This window comes from Dendropsophus ebraccatus, chromosome 13 (assembly GCF_027789765.1).
Source record: "Dendropsophus ebraccatus isolate aDenEbr1 chromosome 13, aDenEbr1.pat, whole genome shotgun sequence".
NCBI classification, from domain to species: domain Eukaryota; kingdom Metazoa; phylum Chordata; class Amphibia; order Anura; family Hylidae; genus Dendropsophus; species Dendropsophus ebraccatus.
The window spans coordinates 60,122,875-60,144,404 of NC_091466.1; the positions used below are offsets into that span (position 1 = coordinate 60,122,875).

A 21,530-nucleotide genomic window follows, 5' to 3' on the forward strand; every position below is an offset into this window, starting at 1 on the left:
AGCTTTGCATTTTCCATCATGAAAAAGTTCCCTTTACCTCACAAACTCTAACATGGACAGCACATTCCCTCCAAACTCTTAAAGGAGAACATGGGAGAAATGTCTGACACGGTCCTCTCAGCTGCCACCTCTGTCTGTGACAGGAACTGTCCAAAGCGTTAAATATTTTTTAAGGGGATTTGCTATTGCCCTGGACAGTTCCTATCAAGGACAAAGGTGGCAGAAAAGAGCTCTGCGTCAGACCGAAAAGCATACACAACTTCCTGCAGGACATACAGCAGCTGATAAGTACTGGAAGACTTGAGATTTTGAAACAGAAGTAAATTACAAATCTATATAACTTTCCGACACCAGTTTATTAGAAAGAAAATTTCTCCAGAGTACCACTTTAGGGCCCATTTACACAGGCCAATAATCATCAAAGAGCGTTCCTAAAAACGCTCCTTCAGCTGATATTGGCCTGTGTAAAAGGCACAGCAATCAGCCGAGGAGCGGGAAATCGCTTGCTTGTTGGCTGATCACATCTTTGGAGCAGGCCAATAAATGATCATTTATCGGCAGCTCATCTCCCTGCTTGTATTCAATTATGTTAGTACAGATGCTTGATACTGTATGCTTCATGGGGCTGTTCATTTATTTCCTCTCTAGTTAGGCCAGACATAGTCTGATCAGTATTTTGCACAAAAGAAAAACCAAGATTTGTACCTCTTTCATGCTTTGGTATCTGCTTCTGTTTTGATGTAAAATACTGACAAGAATACTGCTGTGAATAAAGCCGAGTTAACATTTTCAAGTGGCCCTTGACATTCTCATCTTTTCCATCTTATACCTAGCGCTGCCTTTTCAAAAGAAACTATCCGACATCAGTATCTTGCAATCATTTTAAGCATTTACCTCAAGTTTCCATGACATTTAACTCACTGCAGTGGTTTTTCCAGCAGCTTTTCAGCTTAAATAGTAATTGAACGTTCAATATGTGCACATGGCCTTACTTGCGGCAAATATGAGGATAAAGCACTGGAAATGCACTGCAGATTAGGGCTTTTGAAGTGTTTACAGAGTCTAAGTGTCATGGATACTTGAAATAAAGTCTCTAAGTGATTGAAAAATACTGAGGTTGGATTGCGGGAAAGTTGGACGCTTTTTCCTTTTGGTATTGTGGACACCTAGCACTGCACCATGTAAAAATTGTTCAGCAAAGCACACCTGAAGTCACATCATGGTTGATTCCATCTACAGATATTGTTGCATTAGCAATTGGATTTCCCTGGTGATCTCTGACAAATCCTTTCACCCCACGATGCACCTGAAAAACACAAATGTTTATTTATTGGATTACAAAAATGATAGCACTGTTGAAATATATAAGTTGTGCCATGTAATACATAGCGTAAAGGCTAGTAGACAAAGGTAGAAATGACTACAGAAGTATTGTACCGTAATGCACAAAGGTTTATTCTATGTTTTTTGAGCTATTGCACCACCTTATTCCCTAATAGCAGCGTTTCCCAACTCCAGTGCTCAAGAAGCATCAGCAGGTCATGTTTTGAGGATTTCCTTAATATTTCACAGTGGATATACTGTAATTAAAGTCAGTGCATCAGGTATTATCACAACTATTCTTTGTGTGGCATGTCCTCAAATCCTGTAGGTGATCCATGGGGACAGGAGTTGGGGAATGCCACCCTAGTGTCTATTCACAAGTACTGTATCACAGCAGATTTCATGCTGCAAGTTTTACACTTAAATCCACTGCGATACTGATTAATGATCACAGCAGCTAAATAGTTAACTTTGGCACTGTATATTCTCTCAGCGGCATAAAAATCTGCTGTGAGGACAGAGTGCCATAGACTTTAACAGTGATCAATATCGCATTGGAACTCAGGCAAGAAACTTGCAGTGTGTAATCTGCTGTGATACGGTACATGTAAATGTATCCTTATAGTACACTTTCTGCATTGAGAGAGATAAATTGATTAGAATGGCGCATGCACCGTCATAAATTTGGAGCGGACAAGTAGTAGTGCCATGTCACCCATTAAAATGGTGCCTCTTTACATTTGCATCTTGGCTTTGTGCTTTTTTGAGCTTTTTTGCACCATTTTAAAAAATCTGCTTTCGTTAAATTAGACGTGGCACTGAACATATACGTACTAATAGAATCTCTGAAACAGTAAATTCCTACAACAACTGTTAGCTCACACCGAAGCCACGGTGATCAAGCTAACGCGAAACGTGCGTTGGGGGAGGAGGAGGACCAAGTCACCGGACTTGAGGTATACCCTGCACTCTTGCATGTTATTAGTTTGGAAGCTGGCCAGGCATTGTTCCTATTACCTTATATGTTTACAACTATTATAGCCGCCCATATATTGTAGACTCTGTACATAGCATCCTTTCAGCACTGTGCACTTTAGTGTATACCTTTATTACTGCTATATTATTTATATCGGACACTGGGTCCTGCAGCACTGTGCACTTTACCAATCTCTTTTGTTTGGTTGCTAGAGTAACCATATTACGCTTCCCCAAATTGTTCAATCATGTCCTGGTGATCTCTGTGGCCCACCTACGTCGTCTGTGCAAATCTGTCAATACCATCATCTTTGATTTTTATAAACATGTGTTTTTATGTATGTCATATGAATTTTCAATAAATTTTACATTGTTTATTATACTTTGGTGAGAGCTATCAGTTGTTGTAGGAATTTATTAGAAGTATTCTGAGAACAGACGTGACTGGTGTACTGGCTGAAGAAGTTGAATGCAGCACCAAGGCTGTCTGGAAAACATGGATACAGCCATATGCTGTATCCATGTTTTCCAGGACTCCTCCAGGCTGCATCCAACTTCTTCAGCCACCGGTAATCAAATGCCGCACGCTTGGGGTTCGCTCATCTCTTTGCATTTATAAGACAGTCTCTGATGGAATAGGGCAATGGATGTAGTTCAGATAGTGTTGCCCGTTTCTATGGAGCTGTCTGCAACAGGAAACAAAGGGACCTGTACTGTGCATGCTTAGCCACCATATTACACCAAAAAGTAAATAGAACCAAATAGAGGTGGAACCACACATGTGCCACTTGTGAATGCTATCAACGCCAATGCTGCAGCTTCAGTAAAAGGAGTTATCCAGCGTTAGAAAATCATGGCTCTTGTCTCCAGTTCAGGTGTGATTTGCAATTAAGCTCCATTGACTTAAATGGAAATGAAAAGCAAAACCCCACCCAAACTGGAGAGAAGAGTGGCGCTGTCTCTAGAAGAATGTGCCCATGTTTTTATAACGCTGGATAACCCCTTTAAAGTACTATGGAGCCTCTGCACATGCTCGACTGGGGACTAAAAATAACTGTAGCTACTGTAAACGAAAAATATACAAAGGGCTGGTCCCTGGGACAAAAAAACTCCTTCCGCTCTGCTTCTGTAAAGAATTATAATCTTACATTATACCTGTTTGATATAATTCACCAGTGACTCCTTGTTTTCTTCCCAGTAATTCTTCAGCAATTCCTCGGTTGGAAATTTGTCACAGCTCAGCTCCACAGTTATCTCAAAACAATTACTGCTCAGGTAGTTGAAGTCCTGCATACCTGGAAATCACACCACAGGGGTTTAACAGCAGACAGGAAAACCAACAAAGGTATGGCATGTAAAACCGTATAATGAAACCTTAGAACCTAACCTTATCATTAAACAGAAGGAACATTTTCAGACAACGATTCCAATTATGTTTTTTGCTGAAAGTTAGTTTCTTATTTGAAATGGGCATGTGGTCCAAAGAACTAGAGAAGAGCTAAGAAATGGTGAACATGGAGAAACATTCAGGAAAGACCTAAGGACCTGTTCCCATCTGAGCTTCCAGCAATTCCCTATACCTCTTGCCTCAGAAGCAGACTGCGACCTGCCAGGGTTATGAAAGGGTATTCTGCTGCATGCGCAAAATGATAGGTCCCCTTTAAAGGGGTTATCCAGTCATGTCGTCTCTGGAAGAAAGTGGCAATGTTTTTCTAACACTGGCTAAATCCTTTAAGGAACTAAACCTGTATAGCGTGGAGGAAAGAAGGGAAAGGGGACATGACTAAGAACTTTAAATGTTAAAGGACTAAATAAGGTTTATGAGGGAAGTGTTCATAAAAAACTAAATACAAGAACATAGGGACACATATGGAGGTTAGTTGGGGGAAAGATCAGAAGCAACATGAGAAAATATTACTTTACAGATGTGTTTGGTAAATCCACAAGTGAATATAGGCCTGTCTGGGATAAACATATCTATCCTAAGGTAATAAAGGAAATACTAAAAGGGCAGACTAGATGGGCCAGGAGGTCTTTTTCTGCTCACAGTATGCTGTTGAATTTTTATATTTATTTTTTCTTATTTTCTCTTCCCTTTTTTAATTAATTATTTAGTTCACCTTGAGGATTTGAATATGATTTCACTAAATAGTGTTTTACAGTTTGCTGTCATTTTGCCTATCTCTTATTACTCCCTGTGTCTGTCTCATTCTAAGCCCTATAACTTTTTCATTTTTTTTGTCAACACAGCCTCATGGGGGCTTGTTTTTTGTGGAACAGGTTACAGGTTGTGGAACTGATTACATTTTAGTATCTTTTTTTTCGGGGGGATGGGGGGGGGGAGGGATGATAATCGTTTTTTTTTCTCCTTTTGCTTTAAATTTACACAGTGTGGTAAAGATAACACTATGGTTGTATTCTCTGGGTCAGTATGATTACAGCCATACCAAATTCATATAAATTTTACTAGCTTAGTACAGAATAAAAGTCATATAGAAATGTTATATATAAATTTACCATTGAGTTACCATTGTGTTGGCCTTTTTTTCTACTTTCAACTACAACTGATACTGTCAGCACTTGGACAGGACCCGAGTTGCTGACAGTGTTATATAGGTCTTGGCACCCTATTCCACATGGTGCCTGTAGCTTATCTGTCCATAAAGCAGAAAATGTGCAATCTTGTGTGACCAAGTGTCAAAGCGGAGTTGCGGCCCTCCGGCCGTGGGGCACTGTCACACCTCCTCCTTGGTTCCTCCTCCCTCCTCCATTTGAATAATAATTTCATCATAATAATTTCACTGCCCAGCATGTATGCGCAGATCTTCCTGGCAACAGCACTTGAATGAGTTTGGGATGCAGGATGTACACGTCATCAGCAGTGCAGGAATCAGAGACAAATATGAAATTATTATTCAAATGGAGGAGGGATTAGGAACAGAGCAGGAGGCGTGACAGAGCGCAGCGCGCCTGGAGAGCCACGACTACTTTGTGATGCTTGGTCACACTAAGATTGCACATTTTCTGCTACATGAACGGATAAGCTACAGGTAACATGTTGAATAGGGTGCTGTGACCTAAATAACACTGTCAGCAACTTGGGCTAGGTCCGACTGCAGACAGATTCCCTTGAGAGGGCTTTCACAAGCGATCTTCTGATTGTTCCAATAATACAGTGCACTACCACAGAAGGTAATGTATACAGCCAAGCATCTGCCTCAGACCCTTTGGCACCTGGTGCTCAAATTGTCGGGCTGCCAATGGGGTAAGAGAGCTCCACAGATCAATCACCTATCAGAAGAACACCAGAACATCAGAAGAAGGCGACTTAGAGTTTTAATTACATCTGGCCCACCATGGCTACTATATAAGAGACTATGGGGGAGGGCTGGCTACTATATGAGACTATTGGGGAGGGCTGGTTACTATATAAGAGACTATGGGGGAGGGTTGGCTACTATATGAGACTATTGGGGAGGGCTGGCTACTATATAATTTACTATGGGGAGGCCTGGCTACTACATGAGACTACTGGGGAGGTCTGGCTACTACATGAGACTATTGGGGAGGGCTGGCTACTATATAAGAGACTATTGTGGAGGGTTGGCTACTATATAAGAGACTATTGGGGAGAGTTGGCTACTACATGAGACTATTGGGGAGGGCTGGCTGCTACTATATGAGATTGTTGGGGAGGGCTGGCTACTATATGAGACTATGGGAGAGGGCTGGCTACTATATAGGAGACTATGGGATGGGCTGGCTACTATATGAGACTATAGGGGAGGGCTGGCTACTATATGAGACTATGGGGGAGGGCTGGATACCATATGAGACTATGGGGGAGGGCTGGCTACTATATGAGACTATAGGGGAGGGCTGGCTACTATATGAGACTATAGGGGTGGGCTGGCTACTATATGAGACTATAGGGGAGGGCTGGCTACTATATGAGACTATGGGGGAGGGCTGGATACCATATGAGACTATGGGGGAGGGCTGGATACCATATGAGACTATGGGGGAGGGCTGGCTACCATATGAGACTATGAGGGAGGGCTGGCTACTATATAAGAGACTATGGAGGAGGGCTGGTTACTATATAAGACTATTGGGGAGGCTACTATATGGGAAACTTGGGGGGCTGGCTACTATTTGGGCACTATTGGAAGGGCTGGCTAATATGTGGGGCAATTTTTGGAGGATTGGCTATTATATGGGTTGGGATTTAATCATGTCATAGCAATTTATCATGTCATGTTATTTATCATAGTGCAAGGGGCTGGGAGACACACACACTGACAGTTCCAGGAACAACGCGCGCTGCTCTGACAGTGCTAGCACAGCAGCATTCGCGCTTTAATAATTATCAAGGTTGGCCCGAAACTTTGTCCAATTTTTTTTATTTTGGCCAACTGTGTATTTGAGTTAGACACCCCTGATCTATAGCATGTAAGAAGGAATGGCATGGCATGGGCTGTGAGAAAGCACACTAGTCACGTGTGAAGAAGCTGTTGCCCTCATACTCGTGCACACCTGATGCCACTTGCACATATGGAATAAACTTTTTGAATTGCTTTTACTGGTGAGTGCAATGTTGTTCCTTCTTACATGCTATGAGTTGCATAGATTCCTTGCATGTAGTGGTCATGATTTTACCTCAGTGCATAAGAAGTTAAAGGGACCACCCTCAAGTCGTCTGTAAATCGGATAAACAATGATGACTCCAAATCTGTAATTTGTTTCTTTCTACACTTTTAAATTTCTGTAAGCCTGCAAACTGGGCATGTTGATGTATAGAGAGGACTACTTAGCTCAAGAATATAATGGAGAGGACTACTTAGACTCCTTCGATTCTAGGCTTATAGCAAAAGAATGGAAGCATGTAGAAAGATAAAAATTGCAGATTCAGAATCAACTTTGTATAATCTATCAACTGATAACTTAAGTTTAGGAAGCATTTTAGAGGTGAAAGAATCCCTTTTAACTGTGGCTGCTGGAGAGGATGATGGCAGGAGGACAAAGGGCACTGAAGGGACACTGAGTATCCCTCTGCCATCATCCTCTTCAGCAGCCACAGCCCGCACAGCTCTGGGAGTCGGGTCGTGACATCACCATACTATCCAGGAAGTAAAGCATTGATACAGTAGTAAGTGCAGGGAAAAAAGCACTTTATAGGCATTTCCCATAATAAGTGTATATTGGTAATTTGTATAACTTTTGGGGGGCAATACAAAAATTTTGTCAGACTTCTCCTATAGAACTCTGTATGCATGTGTTAGCCCCTCAAGTTGCTTGCCATTCTGTACATTCTAGTGGTGGACACCAGCCATTTAGTTCCCCTACCCTATCTTAAAGTAACCCCAGAGGACCTTCTATTCATTGACATCTGTCCTTTTCCTATTTTCATTGAGCCCTATCATCTTCAAAACCTCTACAGAACCTCACTATGCAGTGGGTTATTAACCTTTGTCATTCAATGCATATTGTCATCATCTGCATATGTGCTTATAAGAAGTAGTTTGAGATGATTTTTGTTTAGTCAGCCTGTTCTGGGCTTCATTATACAGGCTGGGCAAGTCCCTTTTCTCTGGTCCTGTACCATGTTTTTTTGTCTTTGCCTCACTTGTGCAAAAGTTGTATTGATTCTGTACTTTATTATTAATTTTATCAGTTTAAAATAATTAGAAAATTTTCAACTGGTGAAGGAAAAGTTTTCAATAACTAAACTATTTAAAACTTAAAGTATATCAGGCTCATTAATATACACGCATAAGCTGTGAGCCATCATCCTATGACTTCCTTGGGTTAGTCTTACCTCCAGGAACACTGTACCAAGCTGCACCATTAGTGGTTCCATCAACAAAGCTGCTTTCATCATCATTCTTGCGACATGGTGTCCTGTTTGGGTCAGACATCGCTGGGTTGAGGGAAGAATATGAACGGGCCAAACTCTGAAAAATGCTGTCATCAGGACAAGCGCTGTATTCATGAGCACTTCCTGCAAAATTAAATAAAATAATTTAAAAAACATTAAAAACCATGGACGCCTATAAAAAGTATTTTTGTATTTATTACTACTCAATAGAGAATGCACATAAGGCACAGCATTGCACAAACACATCAGTCCCGTGTAGTCCCACGCCAATATCAGTGGGGCTCAATCCATATAAACATGTATAGGAATCCTCACAAGTAAAGCTATTTTTCGCCTTAATAAAGCACCAAAAATAAGATTTGGTGAGTGCCATTGCTGTGTCTTTACTTGTGAGGATTTTTGTATTTCTGCTTTGTCCTTATTAGGGTATGTGCACACTACGGAATCCTGACGGAACACCCACCTCAGATTCCGCATCTCGCACTCGTGGACGCTGGTGGGTGTGCGCATCTCTGCTGCCCCTATTGGCTTTGTTCTATGGTTTGCCAGATTCTACCGTGCACCTGAAGAATTAACCCGCTCATTCTTCAGGCAGATGGCGGAATATGGCATAACATAACATTCATTTATATTGCAACTGTTCCCATTCACTGACAGGAAACTTATATCTTAAAAAATGGCAAAGAGTTAAAAGCAGAGTATATTAGAAAGCTGTAGAACTTTTCCTTTTTAGAGTCATTAAGGATGCTGTCAGAGTGGGGGGGTTTGCAAATAAAAAAACAAAAAAACTCCAATTATAATGTAATTTTTGGTTCAACAACCGGATGCTAGTTAATATGAAAATATGAATTGCCATATCCACATGGTGTTTTTGTGTTTGGGGTTTCTTTAGGGTATTGTAGCATTTTTTGTGCTCCTTGGCAGTTTTGTTTAGGGGGAACTATCAGCAGGTTAGATGAATCTAACCTACTGATAGCCCCCTTATTGCGCACAGGGCGCAGAGGAGGACGGTGTGTTTATTACCTTCCTGCTCTGCGACATTCTTGTTCTGTTAGCAGTGTAATTCTCAGTCAGGAGCACCGTTACGAGCACTGCCACACCCCTATCGCACCAATCTACCCCATCCGCTCCTTTGATTATTATTAGAAGGAGCAGGCTGCTTTGCGCTCTGAGGGCAGGGCAGTGCTCCAAATGTTGCTTAAAAAATAAATAGTTAGATTTTTCCTCCCATAGACCTCTTTAGGTGGGAAAAAACACTGGAAATAAATGACATGTCTATATGCATGTCACCTGATCCTTCAATAGAAATCCTGGAACCATGGGATAAAATGCCAGGGAAAAAAATGCCTATATTATAACATACTGAAGTGGAAAAAAAAAAAGAATTAAAAAAAAACTGCTTAAGTTTTTTGGGTGTTTTTAGTGGCGTCTTTTCAGCACAAAAAATGTCTTTTCATAGTCTTTTTGTGGCATATTTTCAGCACCATACAAAACTTGTGTCTGACAGAAGCCTAAGAGTAAAGACAAGCATCCAACAAGTTTTGTGAATGGACCCCATGTTCACACACTGTTAAAATTGAGTAGATGGCCGTCATTTAATGGCAAATAATTCCCGATATTTTAAAACAGCAGCGATTATTTGCCATTAAATGGCGGCCATCCACTCAATTTTAATAGTGTGTGAACATAGCCTTTCTGTGTTTTCAATCCACTCCTTGTTTTGGTTGCAAAATACTGACCAAAAATATTGTGCGTAAACATAGCCTAAAGCCATGTTCACATGTTGTAAGACACAGGCTGTGTCAAAAAAGATCATCCTGGCTGGTACTGCAGTACCAGCTGGATGATCTTTACTACTGCTGAATTTGGATGCTGCTCACAATGGAGCGTGTGGCCAGAGCCGCACGCTCCACTGTGTGCACTGACAAGCTGACATGTCAGTTTCTTGCGGCACCGCTAGGGATCCCGGCCGGAGCGTATACTATGTGTATACAATCCGGACGGGATTCTATGCTTTCACATACAACGTGTGTGCTGTATAAATCATGGCCGTTGTTGCAACGGCCGTGATTTCTACAACACATACGTTGTGTGAACATAGCCTAATACTGCAAATATGGCCGTATTCTTACCTCAAAATTATGTATGTATTTTACCTATTCACGATGTGTGAACATAGCCCGAGACTTGCACCTACAAGACATTTATGACATATGCTGTGGATCTGCCATAAATGTTGGCTATGGGAATATCACTTTAAGGCCCCAAGTTGACTGGTCCTGAAGGGGTTAAACTGTTACATTTACGATAACCCTGTACTTAACCTTAGCCCCCCAAAACAACACAATTTACTACAGGTGAGGACTTAGCTGCATGTACCTCCTTTGTTCTGTTATGTGTCTATGTAAGATTATGTTGGAATATAGCTCAGTTCTCTAATTGGTGAGATACTAAAATATGCAATCACTGATCCCAAATGCTGGCACACATGACTACATGGCTGCCTATTAACACATGTGCGTCTTCACTGCCTGTAAACAGATTCTCAAAAGCAACACAAGACCTAACAAACAATGAGCATCTGTAACTAATAAAGTGTTTGAAGAGAAGCCATAACGAGGGTCTCTCCTCACTCGGTTCATTCTTTGGGTGACGGCAGAATCCTCCTTTGCATAGAATGGAATCTATGGCACTGGTGGAGATGCGTGCGGGTGCAAGTGAGCTGTGGACATACCCATAATTAGGAATGCATGTGAGTGGACAGTCCTGTATTTAGAAAGTGACAAACATGCAATAATTTATTTAGAGACTAAAAAGTGCAGTTTTTCATTGATTTAAGAAAGGGAGGGTTCTAATTTTATGTTAATCTAGCTTTAGGCCACGTTTACACACTGTATTTTAGCAATTAACAGTGCCCGTTCTTGCAGGTTGCAACAGCCATTGATTATTGACAGCTATCAATAACATTACAATGTATGGAACCACAGCCATAGTGTAGTGTACCTATATAATTGACAGGTCGATTTTGTCGATTCAGTGAACAGCGGCTGTACAAAATAGCCTGGGCTCATAGTGTAAAGTACAGCTCCCGGCCGTACTTTACATTGTAGTCCATGGCTAATTGGAGTGCAGGCACACCCGAATGTGCCTGCATTACAATTAAAATCAAGTCATGTTTATTCGGCCGATACTGCAGTATTGGCAAAGTAAAGATGTCAGACATCGTCTGTTTAAAAGAATACACTGTGTAAACATGGCGTAAGGCTATGTTCCCACACAGTATTTTTGCTCAGTATTTTGGTCAGTATTTTGCAACCAAAACCAGGAGTGGACTAAAAACACAGAAAGACTATGTTCACACACTGTTGAAATTGAGTGGATGGCCACTATTATTGGCAAATAATTGCTGTTACTTTAAAAAAAAAAAAACAGCCGTTGTTTTGAAATACCGGCTGTTATTTGCCATTAAATGGCGAACATAGCCTTTCTGTGTTTTCAATCCACTCCTGGTTTTGATTTCAAAATACTGACCAAAACACTGTGTGAGAACATGGCCATACTGATAAAATATTGATGGTATTTCCTAAGGCATGAGCTTATAGTGACACAGATTTATCAAATGGTGTGAAACTGAAACTGTGTAAACTGCCTATAGCAAAGCTCAGCTTTTATTTTACCAGATCATAAAGCTGAGCTGTGACTGGTTGCTATAGGCAGTTTACACAAGGTTCTATTTTACACACGTTGATTAAATTTTATATATTGCCGGGGCCGTAGAAAAAAAGGGGGGGGGATACTCACCTACCGCTGGTTCCCCGCAGCAGATCCCATTGAGATGTCATTAGCAGAGGTTAATATAGTTAATTATTATAGTGGTTGGCTCTGTACTAGCCAAAAGGGTTGTTACTGTTCTAATTGTTATACAAATAAAGATTAATTTAAAAAATAAATAAAAAGGTGTCCAGGGCTGAGATCTGGTATTTATGTGTATAGGGGTGAGCATCAACATAGGGTACAGACGTAGATAACACTTACCACTTCGAGTCTTGTCATATGGATAATTGGCCACAAGATCACCTCCATGTAGATTGGCAGAAAGTACAAAGGGAATATCCATTATCCAGTGAATTATTGCTTTGGTTTCAGGGGCAAGCTGCAAAATGAAAGTCGATCGTTACCATAATACCACCTGATGTTGCCTTGATTTTAAAAGCAGGTTCGTGTATATGAACCTGCTGATAGTTCCCAGTGGCTGCTCACTTCCACTTACTGGTGCCGGTCTTCTTACGCTTGTAAATCTCGCCATTTTCACGATATTCAATATGATAAAAATATTCAAATCAACTTGTTAGGTGCAATGGGGGCGTTTCTCAGCCCCCCAGAGCACTTTTTGGCCCGCCCTCCGACTCATATACTTGTGCATACTTATGCATATGCATAAGCAGTAGGGTGTAATATGCATGAGTAGCATATGAGTAGCCGGCGGCACAGTACTCTGGAGGGCCGAGGAGCCCCCAGTGCTCCTAAAGAGTTAACCTGCATATTTTTATCAGATTGAATATTGCAAAAATGGCAGGACTTAAAAGCGAAAGAAGACTGTGACCAGTAGAAGATGTAAGTGGCCCCCAGGAACTATCAGCAGGTTCGTAACAAATCTACTAATAGTTTTCCTTTAGTACAAAGGGATTGTTCAGGAAGCAGAAAACAGAAATGCCTTCTACTTCCCAGCTCTTACTTCCTCTCTTGCCATGTCTTGTAAGTCTACCTTCTGAGAGGAGAGGAAGTGGGTGTAAGTCACAGCCATCGCGCATGAGATTTTTAACAGCGGCATGATGTAGCTGCAACATTGGGAAGCTACTGGACATCACATGTTTGACTGACTTTCAAAGACAACCTCTTACAAACCATCAATTTATGAACATTTGAAATCCATAATGTATGGCCAGCTTGAGAACTTAGGGCCAGTTCACACAGAGTAAAACTGGCAGAATTCCACAGTGGAACTCTCCACCGCGGTATCCCTCCCTGTCTTCCAACAACGTCTTTTTTTGGCTGTATGGTTCCAAATAACAGCTGTTTTTTTATAATAACAGTTGATATTGTACAAATGACAGCCATCATTATGAAATATTATTTGGACTCAAACAGCCAAAAAAAGATGTTGTGGGAACACAGCCTAAAAGGTATTTTTGCATATATTTTAGTCTATAATACTATAACTTTCTACATGATGTTCTCAGTAACACTTTTTCCATAACTAGATGTCACTGCACAAGATTTTAGATACCTTAGTGTTCTGGTCAACTGACTTCTTTAGATTCTGCAGCAAGTGGTTGTTGGTTCCTCCATCTCGCTCATTAATGTAGACAATCCGGTCCAGATCTGGGAAATTTCTATTTAGATCTATACCTTGTGCATTACTACGGCCAACAAACCAGTCCTTTATATCTCCAGGCTTGGGCAAAAGATAAATAAAAAAATAAGTCACATTGCATTGACTAAAGACATGTAAGATAATACAATACAATAATACATATTTTTATTTAAAATATTTAAGACATTCTCTATTAGACTACTGTCACACATACTTTTTGTATTGCGTTTTTTTGCCCTAAAAAAACACCACAAAAACGCTACTTTTTTGTTACCGATAATAAATTTTTTTGCTGTTTTTAGCGCAAAATGTTGTGAAATTTGTCAGTTGCATTTTCTCATTAAAAGTCATGTGATCCTTTGATCACATTATTCTAGGGTTTCCAATGAGTAATGTGGAAAAAAAACATAGAAAAATGCACACTATGTACTGTAGGTCAGTGGAAGGAAAAATGGCATAGTTACAGCATGCTGCAGTTTGAAAAGAACTACCCCGACCTCAAAAGTACCACACCAGGGAGAAAAAACAAACAAATAGAAAGCGTTGCAGGTATACTGACTCCCATATAACATCTGGAAGCAGTGTTTAAAAAAAACAAAAAAAACATGCGTCCACATGCGTTCTTATAATCTGGACAAAACCCGAGGACCAGTAGGTGGTGCAAGCGGACCTCAAATGTCAAAGGAAACACAATTTTCAACATACAGTAGGTATACAGGAAAAGACAGTTTTAGTAAGATTATATGCCTAAAATATAAATAATCAAAAAAAGGGATTTGAATTGAATAGTTTGTTTCTTTTAAAGGTAAACCATTATATCCTCGGATTGTTTATGTTGTGAATAGGAATCTGGAATATGTTCCGGAAATCCAAGGCTGACTGTGGGATTTCTGATACTAGTTTGCAGTTTGATAACACAGAATGGCGTGCAGAATTAGCCCCATTCAATAGAGCTGAGTGTGAGTGTAGGAACCTGTCATGGTTCCCTCATGGACTTGTCACTTTTTTTCCCCCTGTTATAGATTAGAATTTTATGGCTGGGCATTTAATAAGGATTTCAAGCATATTTCTGCAAAAAAATTCTCATTGTGAGAACACACCGGTTTAAAATGTTTATAATGTGGACATATTTTGCTTCCATGTTAGCACTGCACATTCTGCTGGGGCTATATCACACCTGTGTAAAGCCAGTTCACACTTCTGCTGGGGCTCTGATCAGGAACCTCTGTCACAAGTTCTAAGTATTTCACAGGATCTAAGCAGTCAAAAAAATACAGCAAGAAGTATTTCTTTTGTACACTCCAATTCTGCAAAATAAATGGAAACCTGATGATTTCCATTGAAGTTAATGGGATCTCTTAGGTATACGTCTGCATGAGTTAGGGTGCATTTACACAGAGATATTTGTCTGACGGATCTTTGAAGCCAAAGCCAGGAACAGACTATAAACAGAACAGGTCATACTAGAAATACTGAGATTTCTCCTCTTCTGGCTTTGGCTTCCAAAATCTGTCAGATAAATCTCTCTATGCAAACATACTATTAGTGTTTGAATGGAACCCCAGCAAAAGTGCCAGTAAACAAGTACTCTGCTGGTCCTACTGGCAGCCTAAGGCTATGTACACACAACGTCAAAAAACAAGAAAAGGCATCCTCTTTTTCTGTTTTATGAGAGGTCCGTTATAGCCGCAATTTAATTTACTTTAACATCAATGGGATGACTGACGTCCAATGCACAGACTGTATAAAACTACAGGCCTTGTCTACGTGGACGTCAAAATAATGATCATGTCAATTATTTTCAGACGTTTACTGCAAACAGCGGACATTTTTTGTTGTTGTTCACATTCAGTTTTTCTTTTTTCACCGTCCTTTCAACGTTTTTATTAATTTAATGGACTTTTCAATTAAAGACACAGCCAAAGGCCAATTAGTCCACCTGAACTACAATAATATACCAACAGCCATCATTGCACTGACGTGCGGCCAGACTATGACCTCTGCTTTTAAACTCAAAATGACGGACATCATTTTAAATGGAGCTGAAAAAATGTTGTGTGAACAAAACCTAAAAGTGGATAGGTTGTAAATCTAAAACAGCTCTAGCAGCAGCCAACTTTTCACTGATAATTTGCTGCAATGTATCCCGGCTGTTTGTATTGGCTACATTGGATATGACTAGGAGGTGAGCAATGACTCTAGGTCACTTCTATCAGCATAGCTGCAACTATTCAGTGGCACTTGACAACAGCAGCTGATTTCCTTCTGTTTGCCCTGTGGCGCTCTGGCTGTTTGCTCTCAGCATATGATACCTAATGATACACACAAACACTTTAATAAGCGTATTTAAATGAATGATATGACACAAACTTTATAACCACCTTGGGTAACACAAGATGGGCCAAATTGATAGATATAATAAACCTTAATGTACAGGTGTCACATCATTTTTATGTTATCTAGAAAACACAAAAAAAACCACAATTTTCACCTCTGTTCCCTTTTAAGGCCTTCTCCACACACACTTTTTTTGGTGGCCTTTTAAGTTATCCAATTCTTTATTTATGAGATTTATAGAAAACTTTTTAGCTCCGTATGAGATACGGAGCTGCAGACCCCAGCAGATAAAGTATAAGAAACTAAATATCGACAATACCTTTCCCTACTTTACTTGCTGTTTGTACACCTATAATCCATCTCTTTTTCCCTGATTGCTATACAGGGCTCCGTACAAGCGTCCTGTACATGAATCGTACCGGGTGGAGAGGAGGCATGTTGCTACAGAAACAACATCCGTATTACAAGATATATATATTTGTATCCACTTACTTGCTGAGCAGCTTTTTCAAACCCATCAGGGTTCATGGAAGGCATGATGTGTATACGGGTGTTGTGGATCAGATTGATGATTGTCTCGTTGCCTTTCTGGTATTCATTGCAGAGATACTGGGCAAAATAAATAAGAAGTTCTCTCCCCACAGCTTCATTCCCATGCATGTTGCCAACATACTTAAATTCAGGTTCACCTGTAAGACATCAGATTATCAGTTTTAACAAACGTTCCTCTAGATAATAGCACTCTCTATCTTAAAAAGGCATTGTATGACATTTGTTTTTCTGATTACCGCTTGGCTGTAGATGATATTGTATATATATTAGAAGTGTACCATTTAGTCAGTAACAGATTTAGTTTTGTATGTTGTCTGTGCATGTTTTATTATTCTGCAGAGCTGACACGGTGACACCTTATATAAAGCCTTACTACAGCCTTTGTATTTCTTGGGAAAAGATTTTATTTTTGGACCACCTTCAGATGGAACAGATGGAAATGTACTTAGAATATTTTTCCATGTGCATGTGGGACGGTATACAATTTCAAATATGACTTAAAATACTACAGGATATAATATTTGGCCCTGTAAATTGATAAAATGTCTTTTTGGCCATTTCACATCCCCAGTGTTGCAGATAGAATGTAATATCCATACATGAGGCCACTAAGCCAAAACTAGTAACTAGTGTTTAGCAAACTTGCCGAACATTCAGGTTCATCCATATGCGCTCACTTGGCATTTGACTCTCGGCAGCTGGAGAAGTTGGATGCAGCCCTAAGGCTGCCAGGAAATTATGGATACAGCCTATGGTGGTTCAAAGGTGGGGACCTTTTGATTTTTTTTCCTTCCTCTGATACAACACTGAAGTATAACAGGCAAAACTGAGTTATATTATTACAAGGCACCGATCAGAGCGAAACATGATCCTGCTTAGAAGAGTTTTATAGCCCACATACACTTCAGAGAAATGTCAGGCCTCAGGATATATATGCATGTATTAAAACAAAGCCAGGAACAGATCATAGAGGACACGCATAAAGGAAAAACAAGACTTTCCCTATTTTCAAATCCATTCCTAGCTAAAATGTGAACATGTAACACACCATAAGGTGGCCTTGGTTGTGGTTACAATCTGCAGCCAGTTGTATTACATCTAAAAGATCACAGTACAACATTGCTGAAGACGTAAGACAGTAATAGAAGACAGCTGTATTGCAGATGTGGTTAAATAAAGCTTTGTGAAAGTTTAGGCACATGTTCCCAGCTGCAGGATATAGCTCTCTGAGTGCTTTTATTATTGTAATGGGACATTTAATTAACTATAATTGTAGAATCCTCCTAGTGCCTTAGTGGTATAGTAAAACCATAATACCATCAAGTGGGAAAGTAGCTCCATTAAATGTTTATAAAGGAATAATGTATAGTTGAAAATAAAACCATATATGAAAACCTTTCTTTAAAAATAGGCAATGGATTTCTATAAATAAGCTCATTTTTCTTTATGTTCTGTACATTAAATGTATCATTAAAAATATGTATTGTAGCCGCCTGTAAATCAAAGTAACTGAGGCCCCAGATCTTCTTACATATGATACTCAAAGAGGCATCTCATTATACTTTGGCCATATTTTTTAGCACAATAGACAACTCTATAACCAGGATCCCTACTTTTCCCTCAAAATACCTGGATATCATTAGGTTTGTAATCACTATAGTAATACAGAACACATTGAAGCTGAAACTGCAGCACGTGTGGCCCCAAAACTGCCAAGCACTGGGCCATGATTATACTACATGGAATGTTGGCAATGGAAATCAAATAAGCTCTGTCCTCACAGAACATACGGGAAAACCTGCCTGTGGTGTACCAGACGGTACAAGATAGTTTACAGTATACTGGTATGGTTTACTATACTATACTGGTTTATAGTACACTGGTGTGTATTACTACACTCATTTATAGTATACTGGTATGGTTTACTATTTTATACTGGTTTATACTATACTGGTATGCATTACTATACTGGTTTATAAGATACTATGCATTACTATACTGGTTTATAAGATACTAATATTGTTTACTATACTATACTGGTTTATAGTATACTGGTATGCATTACTATGCTGGTTTATAGTATACTATTATGGTTTACTATACTATACTGGTTTATAGTATACTGTTATGCATTCCTATACTGGTTTTGATTTACTACACTATACTACCTTAATTACCATTTCCTATAGGAATACCTATAAATAAAGAGAAATTATATGACAGCAGTTGGAGAAATATTTACAAACTTCCTTTCTAGAGGCAGAATTATTGGTGACCAGACCTGAAGTAAGGCTACATTCACACATTCAGTAGTTTTTTCAGGACCGTATATGATGTCTGCAATCCACAAAAAAAATCATCCATTATGCATCCGCACTGCATCTGTAATCCATATTTTTTGAGGATCAGCAAAAAAGGGGATTGTGTTAAACCCTTGATGACCCAGGGTGTAAATGTACGCCCTGGCGTCGTTAAGGGCGTTCAGAGGGGGCCCGTGTGGCGACCCTGCTGTGAACCGCCGCAATCCCGGGTGTTATCTGCAGCAATTAGCGGGCACGGTCCGAACGCTGTGCCCGCTAATTATCCATTTAAATGCAGCTGTCAAAGTTGACAGCTGCATTTAAATGGCTTGTTTTGGCCATCCCAGGTGGTCTAGGGAGGGGATCACATCCCCCCCCCCCACGCGACGTGATCGCGGAGGAGCGATCCCTGCATCCCTATCTCATTGGTCTATGCAGCATATCTATACTGCATAGATGTCAATGAGAGATCAGAGTAGTTATACTAGAAGTTCCCAAGGGGGACTTCTAGTAAGTGTGTAAAGAGAGAAAAAAATTATCAATAAAAAATCCCCTCCCCTAATAAAAGTTTAAGGGTGCCTTCACACGTACCGTATCGCTGCGTATTTAACGTTGCGTGTTTAACGTTGCGTATTTAACGCTGCGTTTTTATCGCTGCGTTTTTTGTGCGATTTTTACATGCGAGTTTTGATTTTCATGTGAAAATCAAACTCACATGTAAAAAACGCAGCGATAAAAACGCAGCGATAAAAACGCAACGTTAAATATGCAACGTTAAATACGCAGCGATACGGTACGTGTGAAGGCACCCTAAATCACCCCCCTTTCCCCATTTTATACATAAATAAACATATTTGGTATGCGTAATCGCCCGAACTATTAATGTATTTTATTCCTGATCTCTCGCGGTAAATGGCGTAAGCGTAGAAAAATTCCACAGTGCAAAATTGCGCATTTTTGGTCGCATCAAATAAAGAAAAATTGTAAAAAATAGTGATCAAAAAGTCGTATATACACAAACAAGGTATGATCATGGCATAAAAAATGACACCTCACACAGCCTCATAGACCAAAGGATAAAAGCGTTATAAGCCTGGGAATGGAGCGATTTTAAGGAACATTTATTTTTTTTAAAAAGGTTTTAATTTTTAAAAGCCATCAAAATAAAATAAAAGCTATACAAGTTACATATCGTTGTAATCGTACTAACTTGAGAAACATGTATAACAAGTCAGTTTTACCCTAGGGTGAACAGCATAAATAATGGATTTTTACCTAGGGTGAACGGTAAAAATAATGGATCCGCAAAAATTATGGATGCTCCCATAGACTACTAAGGGATAATCTGTGCCGTAATTACTAGAGGTTGTCTGTAAAGTTTTCAGATACTATTTTAGCAGATTGCGGATCTGTAATCTGATATACTGTATATGGACAGTGTAAACAGTCCAATTGAAATCAATGGGCTCTAAACTTGTCCATAATTGTGGATCTGATATAATAATGAGAAAATGGAAACAAGCATTCATAACATAAACAGTGCGACAACTGGAACAGTAAATGTCATCCAGTATAAAGAAAACCAAAATTAGAGATAACACCCTTATCCAATGACACTGCTTCTTTAGGATGGGCAGGGGCTTTAGAATAATGTTTCAGTTTATAAAGGAACAAGAAACCCTGTAAACAGAGTCACTTAATACATGTACAAGCAGTGATTGGGGCAAATGTTATGCTAGATGTGTGTAAGAATGATTAAAGGAGTAGTCTGAATTGGTTGCCAAAAAATGATTACATTATAAATTACAGTATATGAAGAATTCACAATGAATAGAGTTAATGTAATAAAATACAGATAAAGCAGAATTAGGTATCTGTATTTGTGTTTGCTACATGGCTATGACTATTGTATATGTCCTTTACAAAGTAATTTAACAGATAAAAAGTCGGATGCAGTCACTCAAATGGTTATTCCAGCCAAAAACTTCAAAAAGTAGATCCACTGTTTTTTAAGGCTCAAAAACATCTCAGGTTTTCACTTGTGTCTCTTATTTCTCCTATTTTTCGGGCCATGTACAGGGGCCATGCAGATAGCAATGTTGCCCATTTCAGCTCTTACGCATATAGAAAGGGTGGTATTAGATTAAGTGATTTTCGTGTTCTCCAATCAACAATTGATTGTAAGATCTTAAATCGCTCACCTCAATACGCAAAATTATAGTGGTTCTGAATGATTGAACAAACCACAAAGAATGTTTAGGCCATGTTCACACATTGTAAGTAAAGTATTAATCACGGCCGTTGTTGGCGATTTGCAACACAGCCATGATTAATACTTTACTTACATTGTGCTGCAGCTAGAGGGAATCCCGGCCGGAGTATATACACATAGTATACACTCCGGCCGGGATTGCTAGCGGCGCTGCAATAAACTGACATGTCAGAGAACCCTTCATTCGACATTCGGGCACGAATGCGCCCGCATCCCATTTCATCAGAAGTGAAGATCATCCGGCCAATACTGCAGTACCCGGCTGGGTCACAGAACAGCCCGAAGTCTTTAGCCATGTGAACATGGCCTTAATCTGCAAACAACTTATTAGATAAATAGAACAATCACCAAACTACTAGTGATGATTTTTTGACATGCTGAAAGACAACGATGCCAGGGCTGCCACTGCAAATGTTTCCATGTCCTGTTGAGACACAAACACCATTTTTCTAGGCATCACAATAAAAAACACCTAACAAGTTGGTGAATTGTAAGATGTAAGCGTGGATAGCATCATAC

At 39.7% G+C, this 21,530-nt stretch overlaps 2 protein-coding genes across 4 annotated transcripts in view; both read right to left on the bottom strand.

Annotated features, from left to right (window-relative positions):
• The window catches only part of AVEN (apoptosis and caspase activation inhibitor), a 350,669-nt gene that overhangs the window by 131,391 nt on the left and 197,748 nt on the right, over positions 1–21,530 (bottom strand). The gene's annotated exons all lie outside the window — the stretch shown is intronic.
• Positions 1–21,530, bottom strand: part of CPE (carboxypeptidase E) — a 51,977-nt gene that overhangs the window by 6,042 nt on the left and 24,405 nt on the right. The window contains exons 2-7 of the mRNA XM_069950183.1: positions 16,380–16,576; positions 13,464–13,631; positions 12,212–12,329; positions 8,117–8,299; positions 3,454–3,593; positions 1,207–1,306 (exon numbers count right to left, since the gene is read on the bottom strand). Of these exons, the coding sequence (XP_069806284.1) occupies positions 1,207–1,306; positions 3,454–3,593; positions 8,117–8,299; positions 12,212–12,329; positions 13,464–13,631; positions 16,380–16,576 (906 nt within the window). The remainder of the gene's footprint in view (positions 1–1,206; positions 1,307–3,453; positions 3,594–8,116; positions 8,300–12,211; positions 12,330–13,463; positions 13,632–16,379; positions 16,577–21,530) is intronic.